This window comes from Lasioglossum baleicum, chromosome 6 (genome assembly GCF_051020765.1).
Source record: "Lasioglossum baleicum chromosome 6, iyLasBale1, whole genome shotgun sequence".
Taxonomy (NCBI): domain Eukaryota; kingdom Metazoa; phylum Arthropoda; class Insecta; order Hymenoptera; family Halictidae; genus Lasioglossum; species Lasioglossum baleicum.
The window spans coordinates 11,531,235-11,558,265 of record NC_134934.1 but is presented as its reverse complement, the minus strand read 5'-3'; the positions used below and the strand labels follow the sequence as shown (position 1 = coordinate 11,558,265).

General features: G+C 43.7%; 1 protein-coding gene across 4 annotated transcripts in view; it reads right to left on the bottom strand.

Moving 5' to 3' along the window:
- Hil (peptidase hillarin) overlaps window positions 1-23,993 on the bottom strand; it is a 34,552-nt gene extending 10,559 nt beyond the window's left edge. The window contains exons 1-3 of one of the 4 annotated variants that reach the window (XM_076425919.1): window positions 23,315-23,993; window positions 15,534-16,011; window positions 7,667-7,898 (exon numbers count right to left, since the gene is read on the bottom strand). In XM_076425919.1, the coding sequence (XP_076282034.1) occupies window positions 7,667-7,898; window positions 15,534-15,877 (576 nt within the window). In that variant the 5' untranslated portion in view covers window positions 15,878-16,011; window positions 23,315-23,993. Of the gene's footprint in view, window positions 1-7,666; window positions 7,932-15,533; window positions 16,012-23,314 lie in introns of all 4 variants that reach the window. The other 3 variants (XM_076425918.1, XM_076425921.1, XM_076425920.1) reach the window with 3 other exon arrangements.
- Between the last annotated feature and the right edge of the window lie 3,038 nt (window positions 23,994-27,031).

Here is a 27,031-nt window from a genome sequence, read left to right as displayed (position 1 = left end):
TAACTGAATGATCATACAAGTAAGAATAGTCAAACCAGCTGAGCCTAGTGAAAAGTGACAGAAGACGAAAAAAGAAAAAACACCAGAATGTCAAGTAATATTGCAAGAGGACTCTTCTTCCACAGAATAGAATATCATTTTTTTCTTGTTGTATTTTATCATTAAGCAGAGTTTAAATTTAAAAATCTATAATAGAATCTCTTTTTTTATTTATGTGTTTAAACAGTGTTCAAATTATTTTACCACCCCATTAACGTAGGTATAATATCAATAGAAGTTTCTTTTTACATGAGAACAGATTAATCATTTCTACATTACTTCTTATGGCAACGGTTGATTTGGTATACGTCCTATTCGGTATAAGTCCAAACATCAGGACCGGATTAAGGTCGTATACAAAGGTACCACTGAAATTCACTTCGCACATTCCTTTGTTGCATATGAAACCCCAGGTTTAAGATAAAATCATCCACATCGTTCACGAGCAATATAAAAAGATGTCTTTTAACGTAGAGCATATTTCCATTCTAAACATTTTTCATTTTGAACATGCAGAATTGAGCCGGTTTGAGATAAAGCCCGTAAATAAACAACCATAAAACATAATAGTAAACAGTGCCTCCTGCTTTTCGCTACTTCAATCTTTTCGGTAATTGCGCATACTCCGAGTGATCAGTTATGTGCGAGCATCGAGGTATGTAATGGAGAAGAAGCAGACAAAATTTATGCGGCAACCCAGTCGTTCAAGTCCCGCGAAGCATGTAATCACGACTCTATTTTCCAGAAGGGAGTCCTCCACAGTCACGAGTCGAATAGAATTATCATTATCCGCGTTTACATTTTCAATTTTCGAATTTGCGATGATCGCCGGTTTGTTTGTACGGCAAATCTCGCCGGTCGTATCTCAAACGAGCCACTAAGAGTCCCCGTACGCTTTCGAGACGACGAGAAAGCGCGCTAACAGGATTAATTCGGTCAATCTGTTTGCTCGCGTCATTGAGGAAGCTATTTTCTTTGATTTTCCGTCGCGTGACTGGTTAGCCAAGACCACGGGCTCTTGTTTGCGTTTCCTTGCCGAGCAACCATGCTTAATTCCCGGAGCGTCCGAGGTAAACGATCGCGATGTCGAGATTTTACTGAAAGTTACCGTCCCCGCCGCTTTTCGTTGCGTGTCAATGAAGCGTAATGACAGCGAGTGCATTCGCAGCCGGAACCTATTTTTACCACGCTTGTATTAGCTTGCCGTGTCGTTGTTGTATGCGTCAAATATTGTAATCGAATTTTTAACCACTTCCCGATGAGCTAGAGACTTGAAACTTTAAACATAGCTCAGAACTACATGACGATGCAATATTAAAAACAAATTTTTAAAAAAACTGTGCGTCTAGGAGAAAAAAATATTTGAATATTAACCGTCACACCTCGCGCGACGCTCGATAGTACGTGATCGCTTTCAGCGATCCCCACTCCGCGCGCCAGCGCTTCCTACTCCACTACGCGTTCCCACTCCGGTTCATCCCCACTCCACTGACCCACTTCGCACCGAAGGAGCTCAGTCTGGTGTTCCGTTCATTCAATTCCACTTCGTACAATTTCGGACTCCATCAAATCAAGAGACGTCGTCTCTCGGAGTCATCCCCTCATTCTATCTCGCGTATTTCTTGCGTTTCTATATCTTACTATTTCATACCAGTATTATTATATCTTGCATTCCATTTAAAAAACACTAAAAAGTAGAAAATAAAAAATATATAAAGAAAACTTTTTAAAAACCACGTTTATATTAAAATGCACTAAAAAAGAGAAAATCATTTTTTTCCTGATTCTCCCAAAAATTTAATATACATTTCAATAAATTCATGACATTAGTGACTACAAAAATAAAAGCGTGGAGTGCTAAACTACATGGCGTAATCTTTGTGGGCGCTCCACGCTTTTATTTTTATAGTCACTAATGTCATGATTTTATTGAAATTTATATTAAATTTTTGGGAGAACCAGGAAAAAAATTATTTCCTCCTTTTTGGTGTATTTTAATATAAGCGTGGTTTTAAAAAGTTTTTTTTTATATATCTTTTTCATTCTACGAAAATGCTCTGGACCGCGTCGAGCCGCTTCGCGAGTGACTTCGCTTTCGAAGAGGACGACGCAAAATTTTATTTTGCAGTTATCAAAATGGTCAGCTTGGTCAGCATTCTGTTGGTCATTTGTAAAGCCGAAGTGGAAATTAGTTCGGCAATGTAATTTAAGAAAATGGAAATCTGTAAGAATTGTAATGCTTACCAACAAAAGGTTTTATAGAACAAAATTGAAATGTTGGTCAGCATTTTGTTGGTCATTTGTAAAGCCAAATTAAGCATTTGTTGCACAATTTTATTGAAGAAAATAGAAATCTGTAAGAATTGTAGGCAGCTTACCAACAAGGATATACAAAAAGTTTGAAAGAACAAAATTGCAAATAGTAACCCGGCTACTTAAATACGGATTAATTGACTCTTCCCCCCTTAAGATTGCACAACCCCAGTTTCTATATCTGCTGCGCACATTTTAGCAATTGACCAATGATTAGCATTACAGAACGGTCGAGGACTACTCTACGGTAAAACGAGGACTAAGATAATGGACCAGAATGCTGCGCGAACACCAAAAACGGAAGGAAAGAAAGTAACAATAGATCCGATGGAGGCTGTTCCATGATCCAGTACAGCGATCCCGATTAGCATCCGCGGATCGTTCGTTCACAAAGGCGCGTGAGAGGTTAGCCACAATTGCTCTTTAACAGGATACGTGAATTCTCTCTCTCTCTATCTATCTATCTATCTTTCTCGGGGTCTCTGTCGTTCTCCCTTGTTCTGGGCTTATCGCGACTCTTTTCCCCGGCCTCGACGATACTCTAATTAACTATCAAGTGTAGTGGAGTACCGCAAGAAGCGGAAGCGATTCTTGGTTCGTGCGCGAGCTTTCCTTCGCGTGCTCCCGCGGAACGGGAGAAGGAAAACGCGGCGAAACGCGTTCTTCCGTGGTAACAGTTTGAATAATGCTCCACGAGGACGTTCGCCGCATTGTTCGCTGGATGGCCTGGAAGCGGCCGAGTAAAGCCCGTGAAAACCTGGACGAAGGAACGCGAGCACCGCTGATCCGAACCTCTTTTCTCGTTTCGATTTTTGCGATCGTTCACGGTCCACCAACGACGCCGCGCCGGGATCGTCGCGTTCTTGCGATTCGAAGCTGCATCTACAACCGGACAATTTCGTCCGCTCGAACGACTCTCTAGGCGGGAGAATCCGTAGGCGAGGATGTAGAGGGATCTAGGAATCCGCGGTTCACGGTTCCGCGAATCCAAGAAATCGCGCAACGTGCTCTGCGACGCCGCACAATGGGCAAAACGACCGATTTAGGTGTGCAAAATTCAAGAAACCGAAAAAAACATGGAGTAGGGATTTCATACTATTTCTTACGTCAACACACATGTTCGACAAAAAATGAAGCGTGGCAAAGGTTGGAAGTCGTAGTTACAACGTTAGTATTGATTCTAATTATAATAGCCGTGTTCAGAAGCATTGGAAAGATATAAAAATAAAAGGAAACAATTTTCCGGGAATGTTTAAATAATGTTTCTCGAGCAGGTTTTAAGAAATTAATTTCTTAAGTTCGTTGTAAGAAATACTAATGATATTCGCGGTAAATTTTTGCATGAATATTGGGAATGGAATATGTGGTTTAAGCTATTATATATATCATTTCAGCTTTAATTTATAAAAAGAAATCATCGCTCTATCTCATTTCTATCGAAAGTTCTTTGATTTCTACACAAAATTCATCATTTTGCCCCACTGTGCGACGCGGCGGGATCGGAGCGCGACTCGGAGAATGGAGAAAGAGAGATCGCACCTTTTATGAGCGCTCGATAATTGGGAAAACGCGTGGGCAGGGTCCACCGACTTTAAGGATGACGCCGATCGTAGAAAGTAGTCGGTTTATAGTGCGAGTTAACGGTCCGGCCGAACCCAGAAACGATTATCCTCCGTATAATAAAGCAAATCACAATGCCGCTGAGAATCCAGAATAGTGGAGTACTTTAGTTCGCGGCTTCGATATTAATTGTGAGAATTTATTCCTCGACCTCCTCCTAATGAGTGGGAACACCAGAGACCCCCAATCTTCTGTTTGATTATTTAATTGAATACGGTAGCTGGATGTTAAAAATTGAAAGTACCAGGGCGTAGTCGCAAGAAAAAAGAATCGGGCTAAAAGCATTTCTGAATTATTTACCGTGTACTATGGGCGTGAACTTGTATTATTAATTATGATGACATTCGTCGCGGATAGTTGCCGAAGAAGAACGGCGTTGTAACGCGGTGAATGTAGGATAACCGCGCGGCCAAAAACGAAACATTCGAGAGTTATCATACGATCGGTAAAAGAAAATGCTCGAGCATCGGACAACCTGTTTCGATTCAGCTGAAAGGAAACCGCAAATCACGTCGCGCTCAGCGGACCTGTAGATTTTCCATCTGGCTTTTACCGAGCTGTTTTTTTTCCTTTCCCCCGACGATTTAACAGTTCGAGGGTAACTATAGCTTCTTAAGAAGCGGCCCCTTTGAAACACGTGGCGAATTTTTATCTGGCAGTTTACGGTTTCCAATAATACTTTGTGCTGTATCAAAACGAAGATTAAAAATCATCTTTCATACATAGACAGCGGAGCTTATGCGTCATGACAACAACGAGTAGGTGTAATTTAATACATTAAAAACATTAGATGAATTTCAAAATACTGTTATTTGATTTTCAACCTATTGGACGACATGCGATATATTAAGAGAGAAAATAAATTTCTACGACACTCCATTTTGATTTCGCATAAAGATCCGTTGTCTATCCATATGATAACACCAAACGAAATTATTCGATTGCGTTATTGGGCGTAAATTGTTGGTTCTAACAATTCTCGATCGTGGACTATGAATTCCCAAAAATTACGAAACAATCACTGGTAGATAATGTGTCAAGAGACTAAATATCTGTTCGCCGGAGATTTTTGAAGATGCGTCGGGTCTCGGCAGAAAGTTGTAGAAAAGCGATTTAAATCGATTCTGACGTTCTGAATCCTGATTTGGGACCACAGTGCGGGCCGGCGAGGGCCTGCGCGGGCCGATGCGGCGACCCATCGCGGTTACCCACGCTGCTTTCGTTTTGCAAGCCCATACGGAGCGCACCGACATTTGCGAAATACTATAAATAACAGAGACCACCGTCGGTCGTTTTGCTGGATCCGCGCACGCGCGAAAGCGGATTGAGAGAAAACGCGGGCCGATAGTGGAGCGACTAGCGGCTCGGCCTTCTTCTACGGCGCGGCAGCGGCCCGATGGGAAAAGCGGCAATCTCATTTTCATGTAGAGTCCGTCTTCACCCGCGGTACACATTCCTCGCTTGTCAAGCCGATCCGCGCACGAAAGTCACCGGCCAGACCAAAGGAATGCCGTCTGGTTCGAGGCCCGCATTCCGCCGACCGAAAATTCGGGAACCGCGTCCACCGTTTTCCCATTAAAACGCGACTACGTCGTCCGCGGACTGTGTTTCCCCGCCTGCCTAATCGCCAACCGATTTCCACGCGTCGTTGACCACGTTCGAAATACCGGATTTCACTCTAGTCCTTCCGCGGACATCTCGGGGCCTGGAATGCCGGGCGACGGGATTTAATTTAATAACAACGCGATAAAACGTGATCCTCGCACGATCTCGCTCCTCATATCCTTGCTATAGTTTACTCTATGTGTACATACTGTGTGTACGGTATACCACGCTAACTGATTTTCGCCATAAACGAGAGAAACCGACTACAGATAAAAAAAATATATAATAGAAAGCTTTTTAAAAACACGCTTATATTAAAATGCACTAAAAAGGAGAAAATAATTTTTTTAGGCGTTGGTGACTATAAATAAAATCGTGGAGCGCTAAACTATATTGACGTAATCTTCGTGGTCGCTCCACGCTTTTGTTTATAGTCCCTAATGCCTAAAAAAATTATTTTCTCCTCTTTAGTGCATTTTAATATAAGCGCGGTTTTTAAAAAGCTTTTTTTATATATTTTTTATTTTCTACTTTTTAGTCTTTTTTAAATGGAACACAAGACATAGTAATAGTGGTATAAAATAGTAAGATATAGAAACGCAAAATATGGAAACACGCGAGATAGAATGAGGGGATGACTCCGAGAGACGACATCTCTTGATGGAGTCCGAAATTGTCCGAAATGAAACTGAATGAACGAAACCAGTGGTGCCAGATGGCACCGAAACGGGTGCCAAATTCTCGGAAATACTCTCCTCCTTTTCCCCTTCCAGTATCCTATTCCAGCACCATGCGCACACTCCAACGACCCCCACTAAGACCGTAGACCATGGTGTCCGTGCCGTAGACTGGTCTGATTATATCAGAGAGGGAGTGTATCATCTCACCGTGATTCCCCTCATGTGGAGTGGGGATAAGTCGGAGTGGGAGCGTTGGCGCGCGGAGTGGGGATCGCTGAACGCGATGACGTACTACCGAGCGTCGCGCGGCGAGGTGTGACGTTTAATATTAAATTTTTTTTTCTCCTGAACGCACAGTTTTTTTTATAATTTCTTTTTTAATATTGCATTGTCATCCAGTTCTGAGCTATGTTTAAAGTTTCAAGTCTCTAGCTCATCGGGAAGTGGTTTAAAATTCGATTACAAGATTTGACGCATACGACAACAACAACAACAACAACTCGGCAGGCTAATATAAGCGTGGTAAATAAACGTCCATTTCTGGGACCATTGTATGAACGTGGGTAAGAAATAGACTGCGGATTTTATGCATTTCTTCACAAAAGCGCGAGAACGATTAAAAACATTTGAATGCGTTCACATACTTATTACTTTCTACCTATTGAAATTCCTGTGGAAAGAAAGAGGTTCTAACAATGGCTCTTGAGTTTTGCGACAGACGCAGATAATTTTTATTTTGCATGAAGATTCACAGTCCAGTAATCGAGTTTTGTATGCTGTGTAGATAGATAAAATTTTTATTCACAAAAGCGAGAGAAAGATTAAAAACATTTGAATGCGTTCCCATACTTATTACTTTCTACCTATTGAAATTCCTGAGGAAAGAAAGAGGTTCTAACGACGGCTCTTGAGTTTTGCAACAGTCGCAGATAATTCTTATTTTGCTTAAAGATCCACAGTCCAGTAAAAAACTTGAAAAGAAAGAAAGAAGTTCTAACAATGGCTCTTGTGTTTTGCAACAGACGCGGATAATTTTTATTTTGCATAAAGATCCGCAGTCCAGTAATCGAGTTTTGTATGCTGTGCAGATGGACAAAATTTGTAAAAAGCCCAGCACATATTTTATCATCGGAATAACTGGACGGTACCGGGTGTTCCGAGCAGAACGAAGCTGCGGATCGCGATCGAATTCCGTGTGCGACGAACCGGAGGACCGCAAGAGTGCCGACGAGTGGGACGCGACGATATTTCAATAAAACGATCCGGATCGGCGCGGGTAATTAACCCGGAGCCGCGTAATTGCCGAATCGGTGTGGCCGGGCCTTGACGGCCGCCTAGAATAGGTAATCCGCGCCTAATATGGCGGCGTCCGTAACGAATGATTTCGCCGGGGCATGCCAATGACTCACCAGATAATAATCGATGGGCTTCTCGCGTGCCTTGCTGTAGCCCTTCTGAAGTTCCGTCTGCTTAAGGGCATGGGCGATGTGAAGCGCGCTCGCGTCGAATCTTCCGTACTGGTAGCTCCCGTCCCCAGCGTAATGGTGGTTGTACGGCCAAGACGCTCCTCCGCCGGCATTCCCATGGAAATCACGTTGGGACGAATTCGTAGCCGGCGGTGAACCGTGTCCGTTTAGGTGCCTGGCATAATTAGGCGAGTCTACATTATCGTAACTGCAACAAAATTATGCAACGGGTCTTCAGGGGCCTGGGGATCCTCTCCGGAATACTCCCTTCGTCGCGTCGAGCGAAGGCGAGGGGAACGATTCGTCGTTCTAAGTCTTTTCTGATCCGATGCCGGATTACTCCGTCTTAATTAGACTCCTCACTAATCAACTTAACCCTCTCGATATTATTTCTTTAAATCCATTTATTATCATCCTTTCTTATGAACAAGAAAATATATCCAACCGGAAGAAAAATTAAAATTTGTAAAGCTAGGATAGGGATAGTGTCTATGAGGTTCGGCAGGCAAACATTACCAAACAAAAATACTCGTATGTAACACCATAAATAAACCAAATTGAGAAATACAAATACTTCTAAAACCAACCAAAAATGTCAAGAAGAAATGGAAAAAAATTAGAACCCGGCTAGAATAGGTAGTGTTCATGAGGTGTTTCGCTGGCAAACATTACCAAACAACATAATACCATAAATAGAACAGATTGAGAAATATAAATACTTCGAACCATCCTAAAATATCAAGAAGAAAAATGGAAGAAAAATTAAAACTCGGCTAGAATAGGCAAATATTACCAAACAACATAATACCATATAAATACAGCAAATTGAGAAATGTAAATACTACGAGAACCAACCTAAACTGTGAAGGTGCAGGAACTAAATGGAACACCGCGGAAAGAAGAATGAAAACCAGTCGCAATGCAACAATGAAAGAAAAAACTCCGAGAATGAAATCAACAACGTAATTCCAGCGAAGTAATTAATTGAACGAGCACCGTTGGCTAACGATTATTAGCAAACCGTCAAACACGCAGGTGCATCGGCAAGAACGACGCCTTGGGACCGTGGCTTCCGGCATATAATGAAAACGCAACGACTGCAAGCAGGCAGAACTGGGTTAGATTTTTAATCGGGCAGCGGCGCGGCTGCGTTACCTTCGGAATACATTTTCCTCGCGTGAGCCGATGATTCAGGGGTTTTTTCTACGATGATCCCGCAACGAAACCGCGAGGAATAAAAATCGGAGAGAAGAAGGCAGGCAGGCGTGCGCGTCCCGTGCATCGGATCGCATCGCTTATGAGAATCCTCGGCGTCTCGGTTAAATGAATGTGTTACACCTCTCGCTCGTTCTCTCCCGGGGTTCATTCACTTGCGACGAAGCCTCCGCGCCTCTTTTCCTCTCTTTCTCTCTTTCCCACTCCGTCCCCCCTCTCTCTTGCTCCTCTCTTTCTCCGCGCTCCTTATGTCAGCCCGGAGGCAGCTCGCGAAACCCGGCTGCAAGAAATTCCTCCGGTGCACGCGTAATCCGTGTGCACGCACGCCTTTTGCGTGCTGCTCGACGGAGAAAACGATCCGAGGCTGTCGTGTCGAGGCAGCCTCAACAGCGAACTGCAGGCTCGGCCGTTCGGTTTTTTATCCTGGTAAAGTAAGCGCGGAAAAATTAATTAGAATATTCTAATTAACCGTCAAACGATCGCCGGGAACCTCAAAGACGAACCTGTACCAGACGCTCGTTCGACTTTTCTTGTGAGAACAAGCAGCCGACCTAATTGTGTTGTTACATTCTTCGCTGGAACAGCTCGAACGCTTTTTTCGTCTTTCGAAAATTACACTGGCCCAAGAAATACCGAAGAACTGCGGCGTATACAGAAATGATTCTACCATTACAAGCAATTACACGATTCATGGTCTTGAACATTCATTTTTTATCCTTAGCAGTCGAGGCGAGATTCATATTGTTTACGTTATTGAATACGTTGGTATCTAATCAATAGACTGCGGATCTTTATGCATTTATGAAGAAATTGGTTGGGCGAAATATAAAACAGTAATAGAATAAAAAATTTCAACAATGTTGTATTGTTGCTTTTAATATAACGAAGTCGTTAAGGCATGAAATCAATTTTTATGTTGTTACTCCTTCCCACAATCAATGCAAAACATTTTTATTTTGCACAAGGATCCGCAGTCTACTAATCAATTACTCCATATTTAAGTATCGTATCAAAATCATGTACAAGAGAATTATTCTAGTCCGGAAGAAATGTTTGATTTTTAAGCTAACAATATCTCCGACAGCAAAGGGTTAATATGTCCTGTTTATGTAAAAAGCAAAACCGAAGCCGAGTGATTTTTCGAATTCAGATCTAACAATATATCCCGGTGTTGGTATATCGATTCGGTAAATGTAAATGAATCGGAATTTACCGGAGCCGCGGAGGAACAGAGTCGCCGCGTACAGCACGGTTAATCCGGATTAATTAGAGGCGGGGGTCGTTCGAATCAAGAGAAAGTACGGATTAACGGGACCAGATAGCCGAGATTTTGTTACACGGCAAACAGACGAAGAAATAGTGGGACCTCCCTATTCGATTTCGATTAATTCCAGGCTGAGCGGGAGAATAAAACGAAAGTCATTATTAAGCGGATTTCACTGTAATTGCACGCTTCCGACATTAAACACGAAGTAACCGAAGACTTGTTACATAAATCGGAAAACATCCGGCACTAAAAGATAGGAGAAAAGTTTCGTGGGTCGTGTGTGCACCGCGACGCGACGACGCGTTACGTAAACGCGGCGCGCGAGAATTCCTTGCGCTTATTGTCGCCATTTCATCGTCCTTGGAACTGGTCTATTTGGCACTGTTCAGCAACATTAGCGCCGACCAGTCGAATTCTCTTTTACAAGCATTGAAATGATCGTCAAAGGAAAATGATTGAATTGGCATTCGTGTTATAGTAAAAGTTGTGGAAAATTTCGATGAAAAAAGTGTGTGGATATGTGTGGTGAGAGTGAGAAGGAATGCGAATAGAGTGTGCGTAGTAGGTAATGTATCTGCTGCGTGTAGCGTATGAAAATCAATTATGAGAATTATTGTTTTTATCTACAGGGTGTGGACGGGCGGGTGGTACAACCGAGCATGGGCTGATACTACATGTAAAAATAGGTTGAAAAAAAGGAATAACATTTTTTTGTTTGACGCTTCGTTTTCGAGAAAATTGGGTTTGAAATTGCAGCGATACACGTGCTATTGCATAGGAATCGTCTGACGCGTCTGATCATGACCAACCGATTCTACTTCCTGTGTATACTGAAGCACGCGACCAGTCTCGTCTCGAAAACGAGGCGCCAAACGAAAAAATGTGATGTATTCCTTTTTTTCGACTTATTTTTACATGTAGTATCACCCCCTGTTCAGTTGTACCACCCGTCCGGCCACGCCCTCTATACAGTGACTCCCACTGATATTCAGACACTCTTAAAAAGACCATAACTTTTTTGATATAGGAATATACGATCTGGAATTTTTGGAGAAGTTAGAACAATTGGTTTGCTACATAACGTGACACAAATTTTTGAAAATAACTGCAATCGGAATTGCAAAGAAAATACTGAAAGTTGTATTTTTCAACTTTTTTGTATGGGCTTATATTGGAAGAAATTTTGGAAAACACGTTCCGTAGATGTGTATCAATTAAACATATTCTAAGAATTTCATCAAAATCGGTCGACGTTTTAATGAGCTACGAACGTTTAAAGATGGTAAAAATTGCAGTTTTTCACGATTTTCGGCCTATATCTAAGGATTCTTACATCTCTCAGTGCCTGTCGTTTTTTCCTGCATCAACTGATTTCTATGAAACTTTCACAGTGCACATAATTGACACAGATCTAAGAACGTATTTTTTAAAATTTCAATATAGGCCCACATAAAAAAGTTGTAAAATGCAACTTTTAGTATTTTCTCTACAATTCCGACCAAATGCAATTTTTGAAAAAATTTCTTTTCACATCCTGTAGTAAATTAAAATTGCCCTAGCTTCCCAAAAAAGTTCAAATCGCATAGTCCAATATTAACAAAGTTATCGTTTTTTTTAGAGCGTCCGAATATTAATAGGAGTCACTGTATACAATAAAATAAAAAAGAATGTGCGTGTGTGTAACGTATGAAAATCAATTATGAGAATTATTGTTTTTATTATAAATAAGACACAAGTATAGTAGATAATGTGTGCCTTTCTCCTATAAATTTCATTCTAAATGAAATATATATAGACTGTATATTTAATAATAGTGAGAATAGTAATAGTGAGAATGAGAAAGAAACATAATGAGTGAGAGACAAGATGTATAAAGTGAATTTATGTGCGGTGAGAATGAGAAAGAAACATAATGAGCGAGTGAATTCGGTTGAACGAGATAAAGAAATAAGTGTGCGTGGGGAGCGTTTTATTTGGAAAATTTGTCTACATGAAAATACGTTTTATTAAATATTTGGTTCGTTTATAAACATTGAGAATTCCATGCACTGCTTGAACAAAAAGATTCTGAAAATTGTTGCGAGATGAGAATAGTAGAATTGACGCGACGGAGCGGGAGAAGTGTCGCGTTTCATGGCGGATCGCGGTGGCCGGTATCTTCCGGAGATCGCGACAGACATCCAATTAACCGCATTGAGTCGACTTAATGATTCCAAGGACGCGGTCATTCGTACGCAACCGGTATCCGCGTTCGAAAGGTTACGGGTCTGCGTTTCGCCGAAGGAAGGTAACGCGCGCACGCGGGAAAGGGTCGGCGGCTCGATCCCGAAGCTTTTTGTTTACAATATCATCGTGGCTATCGTTGATGAAGAATTCTCACGGAGTGCCAGCAATTTTCTTAATCGGATGGCCGTGGTGGAACAACGCCAGACGTCGCGTTAGAGCCGCGTTAAGCGTCGTTAACATTCTATCCGCGTACGTCGGCCAGTCCTTATTTACGTTTTTTAATGGAATCGCCGGAATACGGGTGTGTTATGGCCGGTAGCAAAATTAACGTGAACGACTCTCCTTTACGTTTCCTGTGTTTTAATGGGGTTCGAATGGTAGCCCGGAAAGTCGATCGACTCGGCTCACGTTCGGTTTCACCACTTTCCCTTCGGTGTTAAATCCAGACCGCTGGACTAAGTGGAGTACCGGACTATTCGGTACGGTAACGATTTTGTTAATTGCATGATTGATGCTCGAAAGCGATCGTCGTTTATCGCGCTCTTTGCCGCCGCGCCGCGCCGCGCCGGTTTCAGTCTCTCGTCCTTGCCTCGTCATTTTTATTGGTCTTTGTTCCTTGTAGGGCGGCGCAAATTGCACGATCGTAAACGGGGACTCTGCAGTCGCTTGCGCACTGTATAATAAAATAATTAATTGGCAGATATTTGCAAATGTAATTTCGTCCGCGCGAACACACGCTGCCTGAAGATTTTCAAATGAATCGAAAGATCTGCCATGTGTGCCGAGTTCTTTCACATTTCACTGCGATAACATATATCTGTTTGGTAGAATATTTCAAAGTTACGTCTATCCTTCGAACACTCCCAAGACTGTTTCCAAAGCTCTTGAAATATACGACGAGTCAAGCGAGGATAGAAACACTAAATACCGGAACAGGCATTTTTGCAGCTCCAGTTCGCGCGGGAGTATCTTTTATTCATAGAAATTCGCGAAGGTGTTGTCCACGCCAATTTAATTCCCATTAAGATAAACGAGACTGAGGCGACTGACATTTAAAAAAAAAAACGTAGCCTCCGGCAGGCTTCGCATTTCATCTTGTACTTGATTCCTTCCAGGAAGGGCCCGCACGAAAATCATTCTCCCGGATCGTTCCACGATAATTTCACACGTCCCTCACGTAACTCGGACAGTTTTCTTCGGCGTGTCCGCCGTTGCACGGCATTTTTTCACGGACGTCTCGCGACAATTATTCCCTGCGAACACACTTCTCCGGCCCGGCCCGACCGTGTTCCATATACGTGGTCTCGGGCCGCTCCTCGCCTCGTTCATCTTCGTTACATAACGCATCGCCTTGCTGGCCTTAATCCTCCCGGCGCGGCGACGTCTCGGACAAAGTCGGAAACCGCGATTGTGCGCGAGAACCGCACTTGCTCTTCACCCGGAATGTCAATGGCTGACCCGATTTCGTCGGTATAACGCGACCATGTCGCGGAGAGATTCGAACAGACCGCGTGTTTCGAGGATCGCGTGCGCTCGCGCGCTCCCGAGCATCCTTCTACGGTTCTTCGGGTCGACTAGAAGGAGATCGGGCACATCTTGCGGCGCACACTCGATTATTCACCCCGAAAATCTGGCCAACGCACAGCGGAGTATTTGCCTCGGAAAGTTGGCCAAAATACGATTTTTTAAATCTTACGTAAGGCGAAAAATTTTGGTTGTCTGAGCTGTTGAAACATATCGCACCTCGGCAATAACAACGACACAACTCAACAAATAACGATTTTGAAGTTGGAACAGTGACAGATGCGTTTAATTGGCCTCTACGTGTTAGAAAAACGTGATATGTATTTCTAACTCCTAATTGAACCGCTCGAGGGGAATTACGCCAGGTTTTCTTTCCGAGTTCATATCTGTAGTGGCAGGAACAGTGTCACTTTAGAGTTGATGAAGAGGTAGAGTTACTTCCGAAAATATTTTTCTGCAAGACTAAAGATGTCTGTACTATGTCGATGGAAATTTTATAATTTTGTTAAAATCGTTATGGCGAGAATACTGCAATTTTCAGTTATGTCACTATTCTTCGTGCCAGTTCGCAATTTCGAAGCTGAATCAGACAATTGAACTATGCCCACACTGAAGTAACGACGAGCAACTTTCAGTTGATGTTGCACGCATCTGGAAGAGTCGCCGCTTTTATTGAACAAAAGAAGAAATAATGCTTGAATGTAGACATAGTTTTAGAGTGACAAAAGAATAACGAAGAGACGATGTCTAATATCTGGGCTCTTTGCAATAACAATATTTCCTTATTATTGTTGCTACTATTACCGAGTATCCCATATATCGAAGGTACACGAGACGCAACGCATCCCGCAGCTGTATTCAATGCAGGATTCTGGTTTCCTACAGCCGCGATGCCGAGATATAACAGTATCAAAGGATCATTGTGTTAAGCAGATAACACATTCGGATAAGCGTAACGGGGAAAAGGGTTTAGATTAGTTCGCAGTCCGTTTCGTACGCTCGTTACGATCGTAGAAATGAAGGATTTCGACAGTGAAAGGATAGAGTAGAGGAAGCCCCTCGTTTCCTGTTTCGGTAATAGTCGATGACTTTGTGAGAAATCGTGAAATGCGAATTGATATTCAGTGGAATAAACAGGTTCCTGGAACGGGTCTTCTCGATCTTGACATTTACTGCATAGCGATCTTGGACGATTTAGAGTTTCATCGTACAGGATCATAAAGAAGACGAAATGTTGTTTGGTAAAGAGAAAATTAGTTGACCAAGAACATCCAACTCTTTTTGACGTTAATTCGTTCGAGGCTCGATCACACATTCTCAACAGTCCCACTTAACACAGTTTACTACCTTTCGAAAATCTCTGACCGTAGCAAACAATAATTATACTAATCTACTGAGAGACTATCTTTAACGGTGTATACGAATCTGGCCTGAGTATGTTGATGACTCATCCGGATTCGTTCTCTTCCAGGTGGGGGATTATAAGACACGAGTTTCCTCCAAATGAGGAAATCAGCCGGAAATCTCCGGTGAGCAAGGTGTGTTAGGTTATCGAACAAGTGACTGAAATCAGCTTACCAAGGTGGGTATAGTCCTCGCGGTGACGCACCGCCGGCTCTGATCTGCTCGTTGACGTAACCGCTCCTGGGCACGTTCAGTGCGCTGCGGATGCCCACGCTGGACCCATCCAAGGTGCCCGGGCCCGGTTTGGGCACATGGCTGCTGCAGTAGACCTCCTTGTCGTTGATCGTGTGCTGGTTGTTGTAGTAGGTCTTCAGGGTCAACTTCGTGCCGCAGATCGCGCACTTGAAGCATCCCGCGTGGAAGAACGTGAAGTCCTTCAACGGGCCCACCCTGTCCACCTGGTAGACGGTCTGGGCGCACCTCAGACACGTGCTCTCGTAGAAGTTTGGCCGATACATGATTCACTCGCGACCAAAATCTCTCTTGTTCCTTGTTCTCGCCACTTCGGTTTTTCACTCTCTTTCGCTCTGGTTGGCTGGTTCGCTGTCGTCAGTCCGTGGTGCAGCTCGCTCTGGTAGCCACCAGCTGCGACCTTGGCAGGCAAACAGCAACGAGTCAGTCGCGGATACGTCGGGTGAAATTGCTCGCCTCTCCGCTGAGGGAAAAAGCCGAGAGAACGCGCCGCGTCGCGTCGGAAGACCCACCGGATCGGGCTCGTAAATTTTGAGCGCGTCCAGACCGCTCGCAGCCGCGATTCAGATAGGATGCGGGTCGCGGCAGGTACACCGGGCGTTAAGGATGCGTCTGTGTGCGGCCAAGTGCGCCGGGAATGCGTTAGAAAGTGACCCGACCACGGGGACGACGACGGCGGGCACCGCGGTGGCAATGAGGATCACCGATCGCTCGACTGATTGATGCGCGCGGATCGCAAGATTAATGTCTCGATCGTTTCTCCACACGCGCACCAAAACTACGTAAATCGTACATTATTCTTATGGAAAGTATCCGTAACGAACGGGAAGAGAAACCTTCCTTTTCCTCCATTATTCGCGATATGCTACTCTTTCTCACGACCGGACCGCGCGAATTTAATTAGAAGTTTTCCACGTTACATCGAGGATTTGACCCGAATCCGACCCACTTCATTTCGTGTTGATATGCAATAAAATAGTGACCACCTGCGATACGATAATATAATCAACGGTTACCGGATGTTCGGAAAGGGACCCGATAATTGTGATAACGAGCAGGTCGTCGCGTCACACGCTAACCGAGGGAAGTCTGAATTACATTTTGAAACAACCACCCGGCGACCCAGCTTCGTTTCAAAAGCATTAAAAGCTCGACGTAACGAGGCGCTCTTGATTGCAAAATTAACTTAATACGAAAATTAAAGCGCGATCCTCCAAACAAGCTCTTTTCAGCGACTGCTCTGCGGTGGTCTGGAGAATGATAAAAAATCCGAGAGAGAGAGAGAGAGAGAGAGAGAGAGAGAGAGAGAGAAGAAATTAAATCTAGCCTTTGCATCGGAATCAAGTCACCGAGTAATCCTCTTGAGGAGTTTTCGTGGCAAGCTCGATTAGACTCCGCGGAACGAAGCTAGTTCGACTTTGATGTCTCTCTTCCGCGATAAAACGCGGATCCGTGGCAAAAAAGCGTTTCACAAGTTCAACGATACAGCCGGTTCAAACGTGTGCTTTAATTGGTCAGGGTAATTACAGCAATGCAAAACGCGCCCGCTCGCGCGCGCGAATCAGACCGAGTCCGTTTCCTAACTCTCAATAATTACCCTCGCAGGATGTCTGGGAAAGAGGGAAAGAAGAAAAAGAAACGCGCGCGCTCACTCGCTCGCTCGCTCGCGGACCCGCTAAACGATACCATCTCCTTGCGCGCGCGTGTGCGATCCGGCGGATAGCAAAATGCATCGGCGTTATTAAAAACGACCCGACCGCCAACACTTTCCTGCCGACCGGCTGTTGCAACGGATCGCGTTGCCAATGCTTTTCACAGTGGGCGAATGGTAATTGCAACAGATTTCGCAGGACCCTGCAGCACGGTCGCCGCGGATTTTCGCGTGTGTGTCTGAATCAACCATGCGTCCTCGTTAACGCCTCTACTACGCTTTTCCTCTTTTGTTCCCTCGACTTTTTGTACGCTACGCGGCGGACGCGTGGGGAAATGCATCGTCCTTTTATCGCAACTATGAAAGGATATACATACTCTCTTAACCCCTAGCCAACGTTTTTACAGATATTTCAATCTTTGAGATAATACATTGAAATATCTCTTTGAGATAATACATGTCTCTGCTTCCCAACGTCTATTTCGTGCACAAACATCTTATTGACTTTCTCATCCAAAATTATAATAAGGTGGAGTGGCGTAAGTGCGCCCTAGTTTTTGCAAAGATGGACTTTAAACTGATGTATTTTCAGTTTGGTATGGAAAAACTTAACGGTCTTAGCATCAAACTCTTGCCACAGTTATTACTGACGAATTAGTATTATGTAGGATCCTAATTTTTCTTGAAAATTATCATTTTGATAGGATATTGTACAAAGAATCAACTACTATGCACTTGACCCAAAATGGGGCAAAGCGTCTCTGAGAGTTAAAAATGCTTTCAAGAAAAAAATGTTATTAACAAGCCTGCTATAAAATGCTTCTTATTGCATTAAATTATATTGTTTAGTTTTACAGTTACCCATACAGTACACACTTACCCCACCATGATAGTACGCACTTACCCCGTGTAGTAATATTTACGGGGCAAGATCATCTTAGTGTTTTTCTCAATAAATTAAAAAAAAAACAATAAAAACGGTTTATTTAATGTAAATCTACATCAATATTTGTTGTACCTACCTAAAATAACAACACAGAATATATTAATAACTTGTAAACTATTTTTTTTTTATTTTTTACTTATAACATTGATAAATAGTTCCTTTCTAGTTACAATCCGAGGGTATAGTTCCCCTCGCGAGTTCCTAAGCGAGGAAAACATCTTTATTCTTGAGCGACATCTATGTCGAATAGTTCATACTAACTTGTACTACATTAATAAATACAAACTGGAGAAATTTCGTTTATATTATAATAAAAATAACCAATTAACGCACTTGCCCCGTTGACGCACTTACTCCACTCCACCTTATTCTAAACATCGACAGGTAAACTTCATCTTACGGGAAAATTTTTAACTTTTTTTTATACAATCCCATAGATCTTGACAAGTGCCAAAAATCCAAGTTTTAACTTTAAGAATTCACTGGTTGAAAAGTTATAAAGAATAATTTCAATTCTATACTCTGCAATGTACATTATGTTGTACTAAATCTCGTAAAAGATACCCTAATAAAAAATAAAATAATAATTTCAAGTAATCTTTTACCTTTCTGTGTCGAACTGCTTCGATTCAAAACAGAAATCTAATTGTATCGATGGTTACCGCGAACGTCCAGCGAACCTCTCGCGGAATTGCATAAGCCAAGCGGCGGCAACGGGGGCGAAAAAACGTATCATCGTTTGTAGTTTGAGCCGAAGTCAAGCGTCACGTGAAAACTTTCTAAATGAACCATGACTCATTTTTTTCTGAAATTATTATTACGGTTTCACCGTTACAAGACCGACCGTAGTTTCCCTTTTCTTTTCGCGTCGACAATGACGACGACGACGACGAAGCTACGCGAATTCTTCTCCCCCGCAACAAACGATACCCACAATGCCGGGTTACGTCATACCGTTAGCGACCATGCACAACAATACCATAATAAACACGGGATTGTCCCTCTCACGCATCAACGAATCGCCTTCCTTTTTTCTCGACGTCTCCCTCTCACTCTTTCGGTCGGTCCCTGTCGTCGGACACGCACTGATTCCTTTTTTTCTCTCTTTACCGCTGGTGCAACGGGTTCCGTAGCGACGATTTCCACCGCCGAGCCACGACAAAATCCGCGCGGCCGAAAGAAACGCGCGCGGAAAGTTCTTCTTCCGGAGAACGAGCACGCGCCGCCATATCGGGAGAAAGCATTTCATTTGGCCCAGGGCCGTGCGGTAGATTTTCTCAATACGATGAAAGTCTTCGAAATGCCGCCCGTTAAATATTTTTTTCTTTACAATATCCTTCGATCGTGATTTTAACAAAAAAAAACTGCACAAAACATACGAATACTATTTCTATTTTGAAAATATGAATTACTTTAACTTTAAGTACTACACTTTTACCCTTCTAACTTTCACTTTAGCAAATTCGTTAACAATGTAGACCCACTAGAAATGAATGACAGATTTCTAAGTTTTGTTTGGCTTATTGATCCGAACTTCTTAAGCAGCGTTTTATTAATTTTAAATTGGAAAAACTTCTTTACCCGCTAGTTGCAGAGACAGAGAGTATGAATAAAATTCTCAGAGCTACAACAGTATTCAGACACAAAGCGATTAATTTATTTTGGCACAAATAATTTAAAACATCCAAAGGTTTCTTAGAGTGTGGTAGTATATTCGGGATAATAGGGTAGGATAATAGGGATTATACCGCCTCCTTACGGTGCCACCTGATGCAGCCGCCTCTCTGTAGCATGTCACGGCCCTGATTTGGCTGATGCCTTTTTTAAAAGGAACACGAAAATTGCTGACCCTCCTTCAAACATTGCTTATTGCTCATTGAAATAAATTGCTTAAATTGTGAGATTACAAATGAATCGCAGTTTCTTAATTTCGTGTGTAAAGTGAAAATGGGTGAAGCGTTATCCTAGCATCTTTTCTGTAATTACTTCTGAGAAGCGTGCGAAAGTTAACCAATTTGTTCTTGTACCTGCGACGATTAATTCTTATAGCAAGTTGTTGAACTAAATGGATCGAAATAAGTACATGAATATTACCGTGGCTTGTTTAATGGTTTATATAGCTTGGTTGAAAAAGAGAAGGTTCTAAACGCTTGAAAAAGTTTATAGAACACTTTATACGAGCATCTAGAATCTCTGCCAACACAGAGTTCTAATAGACTTTAAATTAAATCGGGCAATAAAATGGGCGGAAACATTAAATAGTAGAATCTCTGATTCCTTCCTAAGCCATGAATATCGCAAAGAATTTGTGACTCTGAGACGGTCTTCTAAAAATGATGCATGGTACGGCATTCGTTACAATTTCCACATGTCTTCAGTAACAAACTGAATTTCTCAAACGAGTGACTTCCGAGTTACTACCAACATTACCGAGATTGTTTCAGAGAAAGAGAGTTACAATATTAAATTAACGCTACATATATCTACCGGAAGCCTATTAACCCCTTGCTGTATTTTAAAGAGTCACAATCGTGAGGAAGATTCTAAACAAACCCTAACAAATATGAATGTTACGCCTTCCCTTTTAACTGAAATAAAATTGGATTCGTTTGTAATTACTATTTAAGCACTCAAATAAATGTAGCCATTTTGGGAATGAAGACGTTTTAATCACTGTGACTGTAAAGAAAATGTTACAGCAAGGGGTTGCTAGGCTTACCAAAAATTGTGCTGTACCAAAAGGAAGCTTAAAAATCTTCTCTTTGCGCAATAATCCCAAACAAAATGATTAGGTTGCGTTATTAAGGGTGAATTTTGTTGGTTCACGATTGAGATAGCAGTTGCTGTTGAGGGGGATCTATTAAAAAATCCTATACGTGGTCCTTAACCATGGACCACGGATTTTCAAGAATTATGGAATAATTGTCGGTAGATAATGTGTTAATTCAATAACCAATGAATTCGTGATGAAGGAGCCTACGTATGAATTTGTGCAGTTAATATAATGTTAGCGTGCCTGTCGAACAGCCACGCGCGGCGTTCGATGAATGAAAATCGACGGGCAACCGTAATTGGAAGTGTCGCGTTTTACGGGGGACCATTACGATTTCCTCTTTCGAGCGTTGCGTAACGAGCGGCGCGATTAAAATGCAACGACGACGGGGTTGCCGGTTTATTTACAAGCGACAAAAGCCCGCGTAATCACCGAGAACCGAGTCGAGGACGCTGGATGAAAGCCGTAGAAACATTTCGGAACGCCCCGCGCCGCGTGCCGAACACCGACGCGATTTACGACGGAGGCTCACGACCAGCAACGACCAGCGTGGCGAGCGTGGGACACGAATCGATCGAGCCCGTTCTTCGTTAGCCCCACGAATACCACATGAATGAACACCGTAGCCCGTATAAAGGCTGCTGTTCTTCAGATGCAACTTCCGGGTGCGCACTGTCCCCCTTGATGTCGCTCCTGGAGAACCGACGCGACGTCGCCGCTACATGTTGCTTCAATTTGAAAGTCATTCGTTCGAGAGATTCTGCATTTGCTCCACATCTGGACGCGGACTCGATGAAATCGGTGCGCGAGTGCCGAACACCACGCGTTATTCTTAGAATGATCTCTTTGAGAATGTGAATCGAAATCAGGAGCTGCGAGTGCTCAGTTTACATCAGCTCCGGAGCCTACAGTTAAATAACAACTCTTTTTGCCTACCAAGGTAGCTTTGTCGAACTCGAGGCGTTGACAAGTGCTAAATTTAACATTTAATTACAGTGGAGCTCCGTTTATATGAACTAAGTAATGTTAACTGAACTCTATAGTCAAATAGTCAGTGGTGGAAGACAGGTGGACTGCTATTATATGAACCACCTGATGATGTGAACCAACTTGTCTCCTGTCAGGTTCATATAAATGGAGTTCCACAGTACTCGCATAGGGTCATTGCCATTTGGATTCATATCCGATATCGTCATCTTCCGGTATAGCTTCCTAATTAACCCTTTCCGGTCCAAAGAGTTTCCTCCCGTTTTATTTCAGAACTTGTTACAACATCATACAATCCAACTATGTTTCCATATGCATTTTCACTAACCTATTTAAGACAGTTACGGAGTGGTAAAATTGCTCTTACATCGTACGTAATTGTGATATCATTGATATCAAATAAGTATATTGGTTGTCAAAGTCAGTGTCGAGTCTGGCTCGACATAGGATCGCAAAGAAATTGGGGTGCGATTAATTAAAGATTAACCGAACGCTACTGTAGATGCGCAGCCCTAACGTGGCCGGTAGATCGACATTGATCCCCGAAGGGTGTAAAGACAATGGGGAATCGAAAAATCGGCGGCGTCGCTTACGTGAAAATTATTTATCGCATTCCTCGCGCCGTTTATCACTCGATAATGCCCGCTCGAATACCGGTGTCCTCATTCCGGCCCACCTTCTCCTAGGCATCTACGCTGGCCGCGTTCGCGCTCGCGCACGCCTCACCGTCTGCTTACAAAGACACGCGTCTCCTCCACGTAACTCTGCTTGTACCCGCGTCAAACGAAACGAGAAACTTTATTGAGGTGAATCGGAGAGTACGTGGACGAGGCAACGAGGCTGCCTCGGGAGCCCGGCGCGGCGCGGCGAGGCGCTCCCCCCGCGCGACAGGTTAACGGCATCATTGTTCGCGGGCAGAACAAGGCGTGTTCCCGCGTTTGCGACAGTTTGTCTTGTTACTTAACGCGCGCGAAAGTACCGGTGAATAGCTGGCATTCCATTGAACGGCCGGGTTCGATCGGATCGGCTCGGATCGGATCGGGTCGCAGCCGCGCCGGGGCCCCGAGGCAAAGAGAGAAAGAGAGACTGAGAGAGAGAGAGAAACTCTCCTTGGTTGTACACGTCGTCGCAAGATACAGAGATTTGAATTATTCTTGCTGCGCCTGTGCACTGGAGAACCAGTTCCCCGAGGCGCAACAGATTTGTCAAACACGTGTACCGTCCCGGAACACGGGATAAATCTTCCTCGGTGGGTCCGTTTCGTTCGTGCCACGCGATCCTCTATGATAGGCCATCGGCAACGATAGACCCGGGTAAAACAGTTTCGATACCGATGTTATACTCACGTCCTCATACTCCTGTGTCCGGCGTGGTCCAGGAGATGAGACGTCTCGTTCCGGACATGTCTCCCAGGATGTTCGTTGTTTTACGTCCCGGTCCGGGTTTCCTCGTTGTCCCACGGTCCGACACGATTTACTTTCTACCGGTAGGTCGTGTAGGGTACCACGGCACTTGGTAAAATCGCGCACGATGTCACGGACGGGCTGTCTCTTCCTCTCTCCCGTGGTGGTCTTGCTCTCGGTTCCTCTCGCTCGCTCTTCGGGACACTGTCTGCCCGAGCATTGAAATCACCAGGGGCCGAGGGTCACCGCGGGACCAGCACCTTGCCGCGTGAACGCGCGCACTGTGAGACTCGGACAGGGGAACAGCGGGTTCTAGGAACAGATCCACCTGCCAGGTATCTCCTCGGTGTATCGCGAGCCTGCTGCAGCAGCCAGCGCGGAGCGCTGTTTCGTCAATCGGACACGATATCGCGCTCGTTTCGCTCGCGCGTGTTCCACAAGACACCACGGCCACCGAGCGTACTCGACCTTCGCGTACCGAAAACTGTTTCCTGCAGCACCGTGTTTTTCCGTGTGTCCGCCGGCTGGAATTGGGTCCTCTCGCCACCAACCGAGGCGGCCGCGCGAGTGTGCTCGAACCTGAATATCGCCACCTGCTTCCGTCGACGTTCCGGGAAGGTCTGAGGTGAGAGGGACGGCCATTTTGAGGGACCGTGCTGGCTCTCAGGTGGCGCTATGGTTGGAGAACCCAGGCTCGGTCTGGGTATTACTCTTTTACGTGCGCTCACCTGGCCAGTCTCTGTCTTTGTCACCTGTGCGCCGATGGTAAGCGCGCTTTTGCCACCGATTTCATAGGAATTAACCGGACGCGATGCGGCTTTTCCTTTTTAGAGACGGCCCAGGATGGTTGTCGCGTTCGTTCGTCTGTCCGACCACCGGATACGTGACCGATCCCGACCGATTGTTTCAGGTCCTGCCGGTTTCTTGGCCCCGATGGAACGCGGTCCCGATTCACTACTTTCATTCGAGCGGCTGATCGATACGTGATGGGAAAAAAGAAAGCGGAGCTGCCAGCTCGCCGAGATTGGTGGCCACCGTTTTAGGATATCCTCCGCGCGCGATCACTTTTAAATATCTGCGTACCTCTGCTTCTTATTCTGCTTCTACTTTGCCACGCGTACTGCTCACTCTTCTATTCTTCCCATTCTAAAGGATACGTGTCTATTAAGAGTTTCTGTTGATTGTTGCTCTCGAGAGTACTCTCAATTTGTGTATCCATTCAGAGAGTACTTCAGAAATATTTTGCTCTCGGAGATTGACGTGAGAGTCAACTTTCGGAAAGTCCTCTCGGGTACGTGGCCGTCTGAATTTCATGCGTGTAGCTCGCAGATGAATTACGATAGTTATAAGAATACTCATGGACAGAGTGGATGCGCCAAAGTTCGTTGCAACATACTTAATAAGAGAAAAGAAATTTTCCAAGAACAGGAAATGCTGGACTAATGTGTTATAACTTATAACGTGGCTAGTGTTTGCGGTCGGATATCACCTTATTCTGGAGAATCTATAAAATTAAAAATTAAATATGAACACATTCCATGCCACGTGTCCATCCACCAATGGTTATTAGCACTAAATCAATGGTACTGAAAGGATTTTACTCAAGGATGAAATCAAGTATGTAGTATGAGCTAATTTCTTGTCGTTTGATAACATAGTGACCTAGTTTAAAATAATACTCTAATCTAATGAAATCACGAAAATGTTCCAAATTATCCGTCCCTAAAATCTCCTGTGGCATTCCTGTACTGTCTTCGACCAATGAATTGGCCAAAAAATGGCCACTTCTTTTCAGTCTATGCACAATGACCTTAATATTTGGGACCAACCATAGACTACACCGTCTCCGCGGTGATGCCAACGATAAAGACCAAGCTAATTGATGTTTATTCTATTTTAAATTCCAAGCTGTTCCCCATGTCTCAACGTTAACGTCGGCAACTCTCGCGAAGTACGTTCATTACATTAATGACCGACATTACGGAACTAGAAGCTAGAATCCCATTCGAGGATTTTTGCGCGCGGCTTTTTACCGACGACGCTCGTCAACAATGAATAATCGAGGGAATTGCTAATTACTTGGTCGGGCCCGTGTAAAAATGCCGGTTTAACGAACGTTACGCCCATAAGGACGGAGGCATCGTAGCTCCATCAACCTGCTTACGCCCGTTTTCACCGGGCTCGCCGAGATATCAGTCTCCGATATATCTCGAATGAGATCATTCGCCCGGGAGAGCGGTACGCGGCGATATACGCCGTAGGTGTGCGGATGTTTTTTCATCCGGATGAAAAGCAGGTTGCGGCGGTAACGGCGGTTTCGATAAATTATTTAAATGAATTGTTCGGATACGCGGGAGAGCCGCGCGGCTGCATTCCACTCTCTGTACACGCCACTCTCGATTTAGTAAATCGGGCTCGCCGTTCCTTCTGTCTGACTCTGTGTGTGTCTGAAGAAAAATGGCCGAACGAAACGGGCGAGAGAAGTCAAAGTTTTCGCATGAGAGAGGCCCACGCGTGTGCGAACGCTCGACAAGCACGTGGGAAGCGCGAGCTGTAAGCGGTGATGCAACATGGATATAATACAGATGCAAATATAAGTCGGTAACCGTTCGCATATAATTACACCTTGCTGGATTTAGTTTTACGACTGTACAACTTCCAGCCGGAATGGTTCACCTTTCTGGCATTCGACTTTTTCTCGCTTCCTACCCGTCGCCAATAAAGGAATCTCCAGGATGATTCTTGCTTTCGTTTGATGACTGCACTGTGCTTATGAACGACGAGTCGTGGGCGGATGGTAGCTGTGCGATTGTTTAAACGAACTTAAATCGATTTGTAGCAGAGATTTTATCGGTGGGACCGAATAGATTCGTGATGGACCTTGGATGGCGCACGCACTTGACGACGCATTCCCGTGGCAGCTAGGTCCGGTCAAATCCTTGCGTGCCAATTTTCTTGTATACATATTTCAGACTCGCTTATTTCACAGTAAACCTGCTGAATATTGACATATAACAGTTGTCACGTCCGGAGGTACAGCCATTAATAATAATTGATAAAATCAATCATGTATAACATACATTTTCTAAATTTCTTTTTATACTTGCTCTAATAATGTTGTACGGGAAATAAAATATCAAATATTATACCACATTGCGAGCGATAGAAGTAAGGAAAACTCATAAGATATATTTCGCAGTTGACTACATGGAATCGCTAACCTACGCGATTTATTTCAATCTTGAAACTCATCTTGAATTTAAACCTTCATTGAACAAATTGAGAACACAGCGAAATCTATTTTATTAAACAAATGAAATAATTCGAAATATAATACGTGATCGAACAATTAAAAGAAACATCCGTTGAAACCTGTTCATCACTGAAGAACGTAAAGATAGTCCAGAGGAAACTAAGATAGACACTACGTAAAAGAAATGGACAAAAGAATCGATGAACAATAGGTTGGTGACCCCTGATCTAGGAGGATGTGTAGAGCAATATGATCTAGCCAAGAGGATGATAAAAACAAATCAAAGATTAAACATCCGGTCCAAATGCAAACGACAAATTAAGAAATGCGATTACTAAGAAATAATGAGGATGCACTCACTCCATGAAGATTAAACTTAGAACAATGGATTAACCAATCTATAAAAG